The 15279-nt window shown below is 40.3% G+C and overlaps 1 protein-coding gene across 4 annotated transcripts in view; it reads right to left on the bottom strand.

Annotated features, from left to right (window-relative positions):
- shank2b (SH3 and multiple ankyrin repeat domains 2b) overlaps positions 1-15279 on the bottom strand; it is a 170223-nt gene that overhangs the window by 126944 nt on the left and 28000 nt on the right. For all 4 annotated transcript variants that reach the window (XM_027135613.2, XM_047802388.1, XM_047802389.1 and 1 more), the window contains exons 4-8: positions 14756-14827; positions 7171-7279; positions 3777-3928; positions 2733-2900; positions 343-459 (exon numbers count right to left, since the gene is read on the bottom strand). In XM_027135613.2, coding sequence (XP_026991414.2) covers positions 343-459; positions 2733-2900; positions 3777-3928; positions 7171-7279; positions 14756-14827 — 618 coding nt within the window. The remainder of the gene's footprint in view (positions 1-342; positions 460-2732; positions 2901-3776; positions 3929-7170; positions 7280-14755; positions 14828-15279) is intronic.

The raw sequence follows: 15279 nt of genomic DNA, 5'->3' as shown, positions 1-15279 counted from the left end.
GGGTCTCGTATCCCCGCACTATCAACCGAGTGCTCTCCCAGGAGACAGAGCGATTAAGCATTAGGATTTCTGTGCCAATAATACAAGCAGTCCATTGTAATGAAGCAGCTGCCCTCATCTTCAGCCCTCAGCCCTGAGGGGTCACTGATGAATCTCCTCCAGCTGTAATAGTGCCGTACAGAGCAATCACACAGCGTTTTATCATTACTGCGCAAACGAACCCCCAATCCAGCTAGAGGAAATGACTCTGACACTTACACACGAGCAGTTCAAAGTGTGATTTAAAGGATTAATGGTTGAATTGGAAGATGAGTCTTGTGTGTGTAGAGATTGAGTGTTTACCTGTTTGTAGAGGGCACAGATATGAAGCGCAGTGTTTCCAGAAGCGTTCTGGACACGCATGTCTGCTCCGTAATACAGGAGATGCTCCAAGTGCTGGACATGGCCATATCGACAAGCCTAGATCACACACACATAAACACACACAGAATTCCAAGGAATTACAAATGAAATGATAGTGTTTCCTGGAACAAGACAACAACCCTAACCATGAGGCAAAATCAATGAAGAAATAGCAGGAAACTATATTTTGCTGTGACCCTCGTGGTCCGATTTGCAGAAGGAAGTGTGTGACATTTGGCAGATTTACAACAGAGATGCTATGAAAAAAGGATCCAAACGCTGCTGAAAGGATATGAAGGAGGTTAGATGCGATGATATAGGCAAGTTATCCGAGAATATTTATATTACATCCAGAAAAAAAATCCTTGTTTCTATTTATTTTGTTCAGGGGTGTAAAAACTTTTGCAGTTGACCATATTAATCTAGGGTTAGAATAGTGAAACATGACGTATAAAAATTTGCTGATATCAGAATTCGAGATGCAACAGAGACGTGAGTGCAGAGATGACAAATAGCACTAAAGCCAACAAAGATATGTGTGCTAACATACTGTAGCTACAACAGTTTAGCTACAAGACTCTACTTGACAAATCCAGGGCTGTCAAGTGTCACGCATTCAGAGTGACAGTCACGCATTCAGGTCTTTTGTCACGCTCTCCCGCCACACATTGTATTTCTCACGGAGAAAAACCTTTTGACTATTTATCATATATTTAATAAGCCACAGCTCCAAAAATGAATCTGTCCGCATCACTGTCTCTATGGAACCGGGCAGGAATCAAGCGCGTCTCCCTGGGGTTCTTAGTCGAGACTGACACTTATCAGCCAATCAAAAAAAAAGAGGCTACACAATAGCCATTAGACATTGTCCTCAATCTTTGCCCTGCAAATCCAACCCAGAGTATAGAATACTAGACCACTTCTGAGTCACCATTTCATGGGCGTGCTGGTAAAAAAATCAACTGTTATATTGTGAAGTCCTGCCATCCTTCCTATTGTTTGTTTGTGGGTTGATTAGTGATTGATTCTCATTGCTTATCCCTCTTGTTCTGATCCTTTATCACATCCAGCTAACGTTAAAACAAACCTATTATTTATCAGCAGTCTGTTTTTTCATTGTCACACTGTGGTGTTGACATTATTGTGTGGCTCAAGCGGATAAGGCTCTAGGTTGTTGATCAGTGGATCTGGGTTCACGATACCATCGTTTGGCTCTTGAGCAAGGCCCTTAAACTTCACGGCTCCAGGGGTGCTGTATCATGGCTGACCCTGCACTCTGACCCGGACCTCCAAAGTATTTCAATGTACTGTAATGTAAATGTAAAAAAAAAAGAAAAGGTTTATATTCTGTTATGCTTGAAAATTGCATTTGTGTTCTGGAAACTCTCCCTGGTCCTCATGAAACCCAAATGTCACCGCATATTATCTGGTCTACTTACAGACTACAGCAAATAAAATGAAGCCTTTACAGATTATTTGTGTTTTCTGTTCGACTAAGAATGATTTATTTGACTTATCAGAGGATTATGTTCATGTCCAACACTACCCCTCACCACAAGATGTCAGTGTGTAACAGCAGCGTTCAGGGATGCTTAATGACACTCATCTCCTCAAACTACAGATTCATCTCCTAAATATCTGCTGAGCAAAAACACTTCAGCAAAAGAAATGAAAATCAGCATAAAGGTGAAATGAGGTAGCAAGGTGTTTGACCATCACAAGCTACCAGAACATGCAACATGGCTCCATTGATTTCCATTGATTCTATAAACACTGGAGCATTCTTCCAAAAGCTATTCCTATCAGTTGGTCTTTAAATGATGGTGGTAAAGATGGAGATAAAGATCTTCAACACACTTCTCTAAAATCTTTCTATCAAACCCGAACAATTATTATTATGCGCCTTGGTGAGGTGGAGGCGGAGTCATTCTGGAAGAGACCACTCCCATTGGGGTAGAAATGTTTTCTCATAGGATAAAGGTGAGAAAATCTGTACCGATTTGCACTGAGGTTTCATTCTGAGGGAACAGAAACCAAAGGAACCAAATGAAGACAGGAAAAAACACAGAAATGCCTTTTACAGCATAACATAGCCACCATTTTTTCCTTTAATTTGTCACACAAGATGGCTGCTCGATCTAGATTTGTGTCTCTAATTTTACATCTGATTGAACCATATTGAATTCATATAACCACATACCGTGTCTTCACAACTTGGGATTCAGAAGGTGAAAAAAAAAAAAAAAACTATATTCCCAACCTGCATATAATTGTTACACTAATTTAACACATGTACCATAATTCTTATAATACATTATCGATTCAGGTACCTGGTGGATTTCGTGCCAGCCGTTTTCGTCATGGCAGGTCAACGTGGCTTGAGCACGTAGTAATATCTCACAGCAGCTGGGGTCACCCCCTACAGTCACGGTGTGGTAGAGCGGAGTCAGACCCTGGCCATCCTTATAATCCGGAGACGCTCCCAAGTCCAGCATGGCCTACAATCACAGAGCAGGGCAAATACTTTTAAACAAATAAACTTTAAAACTAAAACTGACTTTAAACTAACGCTATCATCTTAATTATCACAGGGTAATAGATATTAGTGGATCTGAGTCCCTGTGTTAATACCAGTCAACATCATACAGTAACTAATAACAGAGGACAATAACTGATGTAATGCAGCACAGGTACAGTTACAGTTACAACCATAAAGTTGCATGGGTTTTATTCCTCTTACGGGCTTTCCACAATACGCTTAACCAATAAATAACAATAACAGCTTCTTGACTTGAAGTTGAACAGCTTGTGCCTCATATCACATGATTTGAACAGTCACAGGAACTGCATGTGTTGTGTAAACTGTATTTGCACTGTTCGAGGGAAAAATCTAATGTCAAATGATAGAAAACATGCCAATTGGCATGAAACTGGCAGAGAAATTGGTTTTATTTTTATAGTTACGGTCAGAAAAGTCTTTTTAGGACAAACTGATGGAACAGTAAGAAAAAAAAGAAGTGTACGGAACTGACTTAAAAAATAGCAGAAGTTACTGTAGATATCAGCAAATGCCTAATAAGCTACACAACAAATTTTTAAAAAATTGTTGTGTTTACAATTACAAATTTTTGCACCTACAACTTTTATGAATTAAAGAACAATATGTTTATGTACAGCATCTGTTAAACAGTACTGTGTGTAATCGTTGTTTGGCTCTATGTCATTGCTTGTTACAGAAAATAAATTAACACCTTCTGACCAATCAGATTTGATCATTCAGCATCGCCACATGTGGAATAATAAATTCTCAAACACACACACGATTAGATGATAAATATAATAATAGCACGCTGGGTAAAAGGAGAAGCGTGCACCTTAAGAGTGTTCTGGTTCTTGGCTCGGACAGCTTTGTGCAGTGGGGTCATGCCGTCTCGAGAGCGGAAATCTAAATGAGCTCCTCCGTTCTTCAGCACTGTTATCATCTCAACCATGTTGTCCAGATGAGCAGCCAGTGTCAAAGGAGTCTCTAGGAAAGACAAGCAAGGACAAAGTCAATGAAATGATCCAAAAATACCATAATATCATTATGATATTCTCTACCTGTCATGCTTAATGTAACTTTGCTCTTTATCCCAAAGGCCAAAAAATGGAACTTGTGCCTGTTTGGTTGTGTCCATGTTCAGCATTAAATATCTGGGTTATGTCACACACTACAGTGGTGGTTACTGACTGATAGAAAAGTAGACACTCCGTGCTTTAAGTATTAGTTGTGTTTTATACCGATTTCTGTTTGGACCCGCTAGGGGCAATATTTCCTAAATAAATTCCAAAAAACCACAAAATATTTTTATTTTTTACCCCAACAAACGTTTATATCTTTAAAGTATATGATAATATCAAACCCATTCCCAGATAACAAAGAGAGATTTCTTATTTATGCCACAGACTGGCAAAAAATGATAAAAACCAATGACACAATTTAAGACAAATTGTATTCGCAGCCTGCACATATTAGTTATGTATTGTGATGATGTGTTGAGAAGGTCCTCTGTGTTACGCAGTCATCTGCTTCCTAAAGTGCCTGCAAATGTGATGTACAGTATGTGACGATCAGATCACCCAGGACACATACTGTATGTGGGATGTGGTAGCTCAGTTGTTAAGGTGTTGGGCTACTGATCGGAAGGTTATGGGTTTGAACCCCAGGTCCACCAAGCTGCCACTGCTGGGCCCCTGAGCAAGGCCTTTAACCCTCAGTTGCTCAGTTGTAAGTCACTCTGGATAAGGGTGTCTGCTAAATGCCATACATATAAATATAACCACCAGGGCTCTTAAGCCTCTTAAACGTCCTCTTCACTACTCCTAAGACTTTTCGACCTTATAGCTCTTTTAATAGTTAAGATGCTTTATGAATAACTTTTACCTTTACTATGATCTTCTCTTTATTCTCTACTTTCTAAGAATTTTCTTGAATAAAGTCTCTAAGAGCAACTCTATACACTCACAATCTTTATGAATACAGACCCAGGTGTATTGCATAATGCTGTACTACTACTGCGTGTGCTTGTCTTAGATGTAAACCGTAACTTCATAATAACTCATCCGCTGTGTTATCTGTTTTGTATAACAAAAATTTTTTAAATAGACAAAGCATTTATGCAAATGTTAGGTTTCAGATACCGTCTTTTGCACGTACTGCTACCGAATGATTTAAGCCAAAGCAACCAAGTCCTGCTTGAAAGCTTCATGAGTTGTTAATGAGACTGAACTCATGAATATTATCCTTGACCTCATACACAAAAATAACCCGCTCAAAGGTTGTATAATGATCTGGCTGTGAAAAGCATGTTGTTTTGAGAGGATAGTGACAGGTCTAATGGAGCATTAAATGAATCCATCAAAAACCCACCTGAGATTGGTATCAAGGGAATGAGCTGAAATCGAGAGACCGAGAAACTGAGAGAGTTTGGGGAAGAGCCTCCGGGTTTTTGCACTTTAAAAATGTGTATTTAATGTATTAAGAAGTTTAGAAACTACTTTTAAAGCTTTGTAATGTGGTATAATGTATGATTTTAGTGTGTGGATGCAGGAAGGAGAATAATTGTAGAGCTGTTTCATTTGTTACATTGGCACCGTGTTGTAAGTTAGACATGTCTGACTTTACTGTTGCATCATTCATAGTTTTTCTGGGTGTTTTGTGACTGCTGTGTGTGCACACACTTATGTTTAGCTGTGTGTGTGTGTGTGTGTGTGTGTGTGTGTGTGTGTGTGTGTGTGTGTGTGTGTGTGTGTGTGTGTGTGTGTGTGTGTGTGGACTTCCTCTGGCTGTCTTTTACTTGGTTTGTTTTGAACGACAAAAAAACCCTGAAGGACACATTTTAAGCCGTGAAATACAATTTATCTTAACAATAAACTGTTATATATGTTTTGATATCCAGTCACACTTGTTCGAAATGCAAGGAACTATTAAGTTACCTTAATCTACTGGCTGTACATAATCTTATTCAAAAAAAAAAAAAAAAGCATCACTTTTGGGAAAATGGGACAGAAAAATCTGCCCAACAACATCACAAAGATTGTGTTCTATTAGAAATTGTAGGTTCGGTTCACAGACATGGTTCCTGTAGTGTACATAGCAAGCAGCCTAGCACTAACCCTTGTCACTAGATGACAAGCTTGATGTTTTTAGGTGAGTTTGGACTCATACCATCTTCTATTTAGCAATGAATTTGGCAAGAGCCAGATTGCAAAGAGTGGTTTATTGTAAGAAAATAAGGAACCCTGCTTAACATCAGACTTGTGTTAATTATTATATTATTATGATTATATTAGACCTCTAAATGTTCGATCCTTACTTATATTGAACAGGCTTTGATTTTTATCTGATATTAATTTTTTATTCATTATGTTTTATGATTTTTTTATCTGATAACAGCAATTATCCTTTCATTTATTTTCTGTACAGTCACAGGAACCTGTTACATGCAAACTCTCAGTGAGTGAAAGACTCAGTGTGGAGGTGAAAATCGAACCCCCAGTTCAGGAGGTGTGAGGAAAAGTAACAACCACTAAACACCAGGCATCAGCACAACCATTATTATTATTATTCCTCAAACAAACAATGGTTCTTAATTGTGCAATGATTTCTTATTTAAATTTACATAATACATAAACTTATTTATGCCAGGTCTTAGCTAATTATTCAGTTATTCTTTCTTAAAACACTGTTCAGTACTGTAACTACAGTGAAACTAATGTGAAATGGGATGTAAATACAAGCCTGGGATTACTAAATATGTATTTTATTTATTTATTTATTTATTCTGATATAAGTTCTTTGTCTGTGTAATTACCTTGTGGACATAATGGATTTAAATATACAATGTATTCTTGCATCATTAGGTACCAGATACTGCAATCAAGAACCAATAAGAAATACAAGCAGCAATCTGCGGGGTCCAAGCACCTTATACCAATAATCAAAGACTACAATAAAAAAAAATAAATAAATAAAATAAAAAAAAATAAAAATAAAAATAAAAAGACTACAGATGACGATACCATCATTAGATCCTTATGATGCATCATATATATATATATATATATATATATATATATATATATATATATATATATATATATATATATATATATATATATATATATATANCGAATATACAAATGGTTTTGCATCTTGTAATAGATCTCAAAATTGTTATAAAACCCACGAGCAGTATTTTCTCACTGATGAATGATGTAATGATGTACCTCCAGTGTCTGAGTCATGGTAGTTGGGGTCGAGACCTCGTTCCAACAGCTTTGTCACTTTGTCCACCTGGTGATGCTGAATGTATTCTAGAAACTTCTTCAGGTTGGCCTGAGAGTGAGAGAGAAAGAGAGAGAAAGAGAGAGAGAGTATCAGCTCATTCTTTTCCGGGTTGGCGGCCATCTGGTCCGTAGCATTTCCGGGGCACCCAACATTTTGTACTCCGTCTAGCCTATTTATGCATGTTGTATTGGGACTCTCATCGCCAGATTGTCTTTCATGTCTCCGGTGTATGCACTTCATGTGGATTACCCCTGTATTTTGTTTGGATTACTTTTGTTCGATGGATTATTGGCATCTCGCCCCGTGAGATTTCCACCCTTTTTTTTTGGATAACGCTTTTTCTGTTATTCGCTCTGCTGCCTGTCTACGAACAGTTTTTTATTTCTTTATGTATTGGGACTCTACGTTCGTAGTCAACTGTTGCTTTTCCTTTGGTCTGTCTGCTTATTTACGACTTTAAATGTTATATGTTTTTATAGTGAATGGTGATGTTATTTGAATCTATATTTAGTTTCTGATTTATGTTGGATGCTAGTCACCTGTTTTGTTTTTTAGCCACGTTAGTTAATTTGAACTCTAGGCCTTTTTCTGTTTGTCTTATCTTATTTGTCTTAGAAGCGCTCCAGAGTGGCCTACCTCATCTCCCTCTTATTGGGAAAGGCCAAGCTTTGGGCGACTGCAGAATGGAAGGTGTAGTCGGTTATTTGCTCCTTGGTGGACGACATCGCACCTGAATTACGCAGAATTTTCAAAACCTCTTTTCCCCAGCAAGATGCTGCATGGGCTCTGTTCAAGATGGTTCAAGGCAACCATTCTGTAGCTGAATTTGCTGTTGACTTCCACACGGCAGCCGTGGACAGTGGCTGGAACACCACTGTACTCTATGACACCTTCTACCGCAGACTATCGAGAGAGGTCAAGGACAAACTTGCCCCTCGAGAGTTACCCTTCTGCTTGGATGACCTTGTCACGCTGGCAACGCGAATTGACAGATGGATCCGAGAACGACAGACCCAAAGGATTCCCCGCCCCTCATGGCACTCGAGTTCTCAACCAGCACCTTACCAGTTCTCATCATTCGCCTACCACCTTGTGCGTTTTCAAGAGGGCGATGGGTGGAATACAGCTTTTAACGCCCCAACTGGGCATTATGAGTACCCGGTCATGCCGTTTAGCCTTACAAAAGCACCAGCGGTCTTCCAGGCGATTGTTAATGACGTATTGCGGCATATGCTCAACCGGTTTGTATTTGTGTATCTGAATTATATCCTCATTTTCTCCCGGTCTTCGGAGGGGCATCAAGGACATGTCAGGGCCGTGCTCTGTCGCCTCCTCCAGAATCATCTCTTTGTTAAGGCCAAGGAGTGCGAGTTCCATGTCTCCACCTTCCAATTTGTCCTCTCGGCCGGCAACATTTGATGTATCCAGCCCGGATTGAGGCAGTCTGCAACTGGCCACGCCTGGGCTTATGCAAGGAGTTACATAGATTTCTGGGGTTTTCTATTTTCTGTAGGAAGTTCATCCGAGGATTTAGCGCTATTGCTGGTCCCCTTAACACTCACCTACTTTTTTAAACCTTCATTTGTGATCTAGAGGCCGAACAAGCCTTCCAGAGACGCAAGAAACTTGTGCCTTTTTCACCGTGATAAAAGCCTTCTGAACAGAACTATGCCATTGGGGATAAACTGGCTCTTGAGGAGGGGCATTACTGGTTAGAAGGCACTGAGCAACCTTTCAATGTTTGGACTAACCATCGGAACTTGGAATTTTTACAGACAGCCAAACGCCTCAACCCATGTCAGGCTCGCTGGGGTCTCTTTTTTAAGAGATTTAGTTTCACTCTGTCTTATCTAATAACAGGAAACCCTTTGGGAAGCCCTTTCCCACCTGTACACTCCAGAGGAGGAGATTTCTTCCCAGAAATGTGTTTTGCCCCTTCTGTCCTGGTGCAGGTCCTCCAGCTAGACATCAAGAGGAAGATCCAGCACACAACCTACGGTCCCAGCTCCTCCAGGGGTGTCATGGAACCCCCTGTTTTGTCATCCCGGTGTCTCTAGCACCCTGGCTACACTCCAACATTGGTTCTGGTGGCCTGCCCTCTGCTGATATGTTTGAGAGTTTGTGTCCTCCTGCTCCACTTGCGCACAGCATAAGGTTTCAGAAGTCCTTCAGCTGGTTTCCTCTGCCCTCTTCCTGTCCCCAGGCGTCACTGGTCCTACATTTCTTTGGATTTTGTCACTGGGCTACCCCCCTTAGCCGGTCATACCACCATCCTCACTGTTGTGGACCGTTTTTCTTAACTGGCCCATTTTATTCCTCTTCCCATGTTTTCTGCCTGCATGGCCTACCTAGGGATATTGTTTCTGATCAAGGGCCCAATTCACTTCTCACTTCTGGAAGGAGTTCTGACACCTCCTGGGGACAACTGTTAGCTTTCATCTGGCTTCCATTCCCAGTATAATGGTCATTTGGAACGGCTTAATCAAGAACCAGAGACTGGACTCCAAATTATTTGTGCCGAGGAACCTGCTCCGTGGTCAACTAAACTAGTCTGGATCGAGTACACGCACAACTCCCTGCCCTCGGCCGCTGCTTCCTTGTCACCTTTAAAAGCAGTCTTCACTGTGTGCCGTCACACACTTCATGTTTCGGCTTTCAGACTTTTCTGACATTTCGGATGACACTGTGGATTACCTCTCTATTTCATTGTTATTCTTACTACTCATCCGCCAGCTGATACTTGTGGCGTTTTTTTCTTAGTTATATTTTTCTCTGGTCAGTAATGTTATATGTCTTGATAGTAAATGGTGATGTTATTTGGATCTATGCTTAGTTCCTTATGTAAGTTGGATGCTAGTCACCTGTTTTGTTTCTTAGCCACCTTAGTTAATTTGAACTCTAGGCCTTTTTCTGTTTGTCTTATTTTTGGACTTGCTGGCTGTGTCGGGCTCTCAGTTTTTTCATTAAACCTCCTACTGACTTTATCTGGCATTGTTTGGGTCTCCCCGTCCGAGTCCTGACAGTGAGAAAGAGAATATAGCAATATGTACTACATTATTTCATTTAAGGAAACGTTAATGTACAGCCAGTTTTTTCTTTTATTTTCGTTAAAATGCCATGGATACATGGCATGCATGCCAGCAATTCTGAGCTACAGACAATGAGTGAGTGAGTGAGTGAGTGAGTGAGTGAGTGAGTGAGTGAGTGAGTGGGTGAGTGAGTGGTGATTAATTATACGAGTGACTGAGTAAGTAGGTGAGTGAGTATGTGGAGATTGATTCTATGTAAATGAGTAAATGAGTGGTGATTGATTATACGAGTGAGTGAGTGAGTGAGTGAGTGAGTGAGTGAGTGAGTGAGTGAGTGAGTGAATGAGAGACTGGTGATTAAGTATACAAGTGAGTGAGTGAGTGAGTGAGTGAGAAACAGAGTGAGTTAGTAAGAGAAACAGAGCAAGTGACAGTAAGAGAAAGAGTGAGTGAATGGATGAATAAGTAAGTGAGAGAAAGAGTGTAAACGAATGATTGAATAGGGTGAATTTTGAACGTGGCCCTCTCTTACCCTTTGCTTTTCTTATCATGAGATCCCAGGGAAACATATGCTGTTTTACCATACCCAGTTAAAAATAGATAGCAATAGACAGCTCCCAGTATAGAAAGGGGGATGGGGTGGGTGGGAGAGAGAGAGAGAGAGAGAGAGAGAGAGAGAGAGAGAGAGAGAGAGAGAGAGAGAGAGAGAGTGAGTATGGCACAGCTGAGCGTATGAAAAAATGAGATGGACAGGGACCACTGGAGACCAAACGCCCAAAAACACACACACACACACACACACACACACACACACACACACACACACACACACACACACACACACACACACACACACACACACAAAGTGTCTCTCTCTCAGAAGAGTATCGACACCATGCCAAAAAAGACAGCAGGTCAGAAAGATCCCTAAATAATGTACACAATACAATTCAGTCATTTTTTGAGCTTCTTTTGATTAATATTTCACCCTGAGTATTATATTATATCTGAAACGTCCATTTGATGTTTAACAGTCTGTGTCTGCTTTAAAACTCTTATGTTCAATAATTCACACACCACTCCAGATAAAATCAACACGATCACATTATCATAACCGTGTCAATAACAGCTGAAAACACACCACTACACACAGGTCGCGCAAAACACGAATTTTATTCATTTAATTAATAATACACCCTACAGCGTGTAGCTTAGAGCACCTCTGAGTCCATTACAGTAAACAAGAGCAACACATGCACCTCTTAACCACATCGATAGGAACTAACACCCCCCCCCACACACACACACACACTCACACACATACACACACACCAACCCATTCTAAGCTACAGCACTCCAAGCGGCATCTCTCTAAATCACATTTCCAATGCTGTCTATAATAAGTGTGGATTTATTTGGAGGATACTTAAGGCCATTAATTAGTCTGTAACTGCACACGAGAGCTGAAAGTTTGTGATGATAATCAGACACTGGCCCAAAAAAAAAGTAATTGTACTCTTAAACCAGATTTACATATGTATGGCTTCCGCTGCGGAAAAAAAAAAATCAAACCAAAATTATTTCTGTGAAAACCCTGTATTTGGATGGTGATTCTGTATTTGTTAGTCATATCTGCAAGTTCATGTGTCATGTTTTTATTAATCGTTCTAAAAGCTTGGTGATGAAAGATTTCAACATTGAGTGCAAAAGGAATGAAGAAACCAGGAAGAATTAAAAGCAGTAAATGGACAGTGATTGGACAGTGATTGGACAGTGAGTGAATGGACAGTGATTGGACAGTGAGTGAATGGACAGTGATTAGACATTGAGTGAATGGACAGTGATTGGACAGTGAGTGAATGGACAGTGATTAGACAGTGAGTGATTTAACAGTGAGTGGACAGCAAGTAAATGGACAGTGATTGGTCAGTGAGTGAATGGACAGTGATTAGACAGTGAGTGATTGGACAGTGAGTGATTGGACAGTGATTGGACAGAAGGTAAATGGACTGTGATTGGACAGTGAGTGATTGGAAAGTGATTGGACAGTGAGTGAATCGACAGTGATTTGACGGTGATTAAACAGTGGGCAAATGGACAGAGATTTGACAGTGAGTGATTGGACAGCGCTTTGACAGTGAATGGACAGTGATAGGATTGTGAGTCAATAGACAGTGATTGGACAGTGATTGGACAGTGAGTGAATGGACAGTGATTGGACAGTGATTTTACAGTGATTGGACAGTAAGTGACTGGACAGTTATTGGACAATGATTGGACAGAGAGTGATTGGACAGTAAGTGATCAGACAGTGAGTGATTGGACAGTGATTGGTGATCTGTGTTGTTGATCAGAAAGTCAGGGTTCAAGCCGCAGCACAGACAAGATGACATTGTTGGCCCCTTAAGCAAGGCTCTTAACCCCCTTTTTTTCCAGGGGTGCTATCATTTCAATGTTCTGTAATGTTTCTATAACGAAAACATAAAACCTTCTTCACTAAAGCTTTTGTATCCTAAACAGCATCTCAGTGTGAAACACAATGCAGCGTCGCACTCTTTTAAAGACGATTCACAAAACGGCAACCGGCCTTCGATTTTTCTTTTCATTAAAGAGATCAAAAGACACAAGGGGAATAAGTAGAAGATGGTTTTGTTTTTCGCTGTGCACTTTTCTGCCTTTCATTAATGAACAGCATGAGCAAATGTGTACATTGCATTTCAAGTGTTTGCATCCGATTACATTTTACTCCATTACAGAATTTCCTCTTCATTCCTGAGAAAGTGTTGGGATGATTTCTACCATTTACATTCACTTATCCGGTGCTTTTGGATCTCTATCGATGAATACATTAACACTAGTTCAATAGGTTACAGACTTAGAACACCAAAAGTGCTAGTTCAAGTGTTTCAGGAAGAGGAAGGTCTTCACACGTCATTTGAAGACAGTCAGTGACTCAGATGTTCAGACATCTAGAGGACGTTCATTCCACCACCTCGGTACCAGAACAGAAAAGAGTCTTGCTGTAGACCTTCCTCTTACCCTGAGAGATGGTGGGGTCAGTCGAGAAGTGCTGGTACTGTAGCACTGAGGGAGCGAGGTGCAGGGCGAGGAGCGATAAGAGCTAACGACTCTAAGAAAATGTTGCCACTAATATGGCCACTAACATAACTAGTTTATCAGTAACAGGTTTTTCAAATACTTCATGCTGATGTTCCATGAAATTGAAGAATGAAGAGAAGCATTAAACAAAATTCTTTTATATAGCATTTCATCTGGGGGGCACGGTGGCTTAGTGGTTAGCACGTTCACCTCACACCTCCAGGGTCGGGGTTCGATTCACGCCTCCTTTCCTCCGGGTACTCTGGTTTCCTCCCCCAGTCCAAAGACATGCATGGTAGGTTGATTGGCATCTCTGGAAAATTGTCTGTGCCCTGCGATGGGTTGGCACTCCGTCCAGGGTATATCCAGCCTTAATGCCCGATGACGGCTGAGATAGGCCCAGGCTCCCTGTGACCCAAGAAGTTCGGATAAGCCGTAGAAAATGAGTGAGTGAGAGCATTTCATCTGATTAGCTAATACAATCTAATAAATTATTTAATTCCTTTTTTATATCCCAGGGCCAGGATATGAGAAGATGTGACATTACTGAGAAACTGGATGTGGGTTGAGGCTGATAGGCTTCCATTATCCAAAGAGAAACATAGCTTCACCTTGTCAGGTTTGTCAACCATCACAGCCTTAGTTCACGATCTTCTCTTAAAGATAAGTGTCCTTGCAGTGCAGACATCCTCCACCTTATTAAAAGATTCAAAGAGCACAAACTAAATAAGACAAAAGATTTTCCGCTGACAGAAGCCAAGCGAGTACGAACAGGCCGAGCACCAAAGCATGACCATGAGAAACCAGAGCTCAGTTCTACTGCACTACAAGATTTTTGTGAAAAAAATGATGATTAGCACCAGGGACCATCTCTGGAAATCAAAGTGTATGTAAATACAGCATGTGAGCTTGATACATTATTTATGAATCCTAGCACAGATAGAGCATATTAGATATTCCTTTATAAATGGATAATCATTTTCAAAGGTTTTTTTCTTCTCTTTATGCCTGGCATTCCCACACATCCGACTTTGCATGCTATTAAACTAATTTGCATAAATATAAATATGCAACATTCATGTTAGTGCTGTTGATGGCACGATTTAATGACAACAGCACGCCATCAACTGACCGCTTCATTTCATAACTCAGCTCATAAAGCTGTTCAAGAGAAACTCTGCATAATATCATAATATGATAAGGATATGTTGCATAGCTTTGATCTAATCACTGCAAAAACTGCTATGATGTTACTCAAGGAGTTGTGATGTGCCGCAAATGTGTATAGTCAGCTTTCTGTTTATTAGAGGGAAAAGAATCAACGCTGAATGTACTGTATTGGAGTTTCGTCAGCATAACATGATACGCACCAGATCTATGAAGAATGAAATCTCACCTGCGTATGAAGCTTTTCAATCTGTTTTTCATTGATGGTGGCATGCTGGTACACTCGGCTCTTGTAGCGAAACTAAGAAAAAACAAAATCAGACAATGAACAGCAAGGCACCTCCATTAATGCATTAACTCCCACAGATTGTTACTGGAAGAGCACATGTAATGTAAGTGTTACACCTTAAAAAACATTCAAGTCAATGCTGTAATTACAGGCTCTCATGCTTTTTTAATGACCACCAACAGGCAAAAAAGACAAACCAAACAGAGGACTTCAATCCATCAACTTCCACCGCTACATCAACACCAAAGTGGATTGGATTTAATTAGCAAAGATCAGTGATGCTTTTAGCAACAGCAGCAACAGCACATAAATAAAATACACTGCTAAGTAAATGCTTGTATACAACCGGATTGAGTTGAACTGGATTTTATTGGGACCCAAGATCTGAGAGAACACTATGGGTACGCATTAACATCAACACACTGTTCTGTTATTCATTAGAGTACAAGGGGTTTAGTGTTTAC

The sequence above is a fragment of the Tachysurus fulvidraco genome, chromosome 17, assembly GCF_022655615.1.
Source record: "Tachysurus fulvidraco isolate hzauxx_2018 chromosome 17, HZAU_PFXX_2.0, whole genome shotgun sequence".
NCBI lineage: Eukaryota > Metazoa > Chordata > Actinopteri > Siluriformes > Bagridae > Tachysurus > Tachysurus fulvidraco.
The sequence above is the reverse complement of the archived record's forward strand: the minus strand, read 5'-3'. Positions and strand labels throughout refer to the sequence as shown.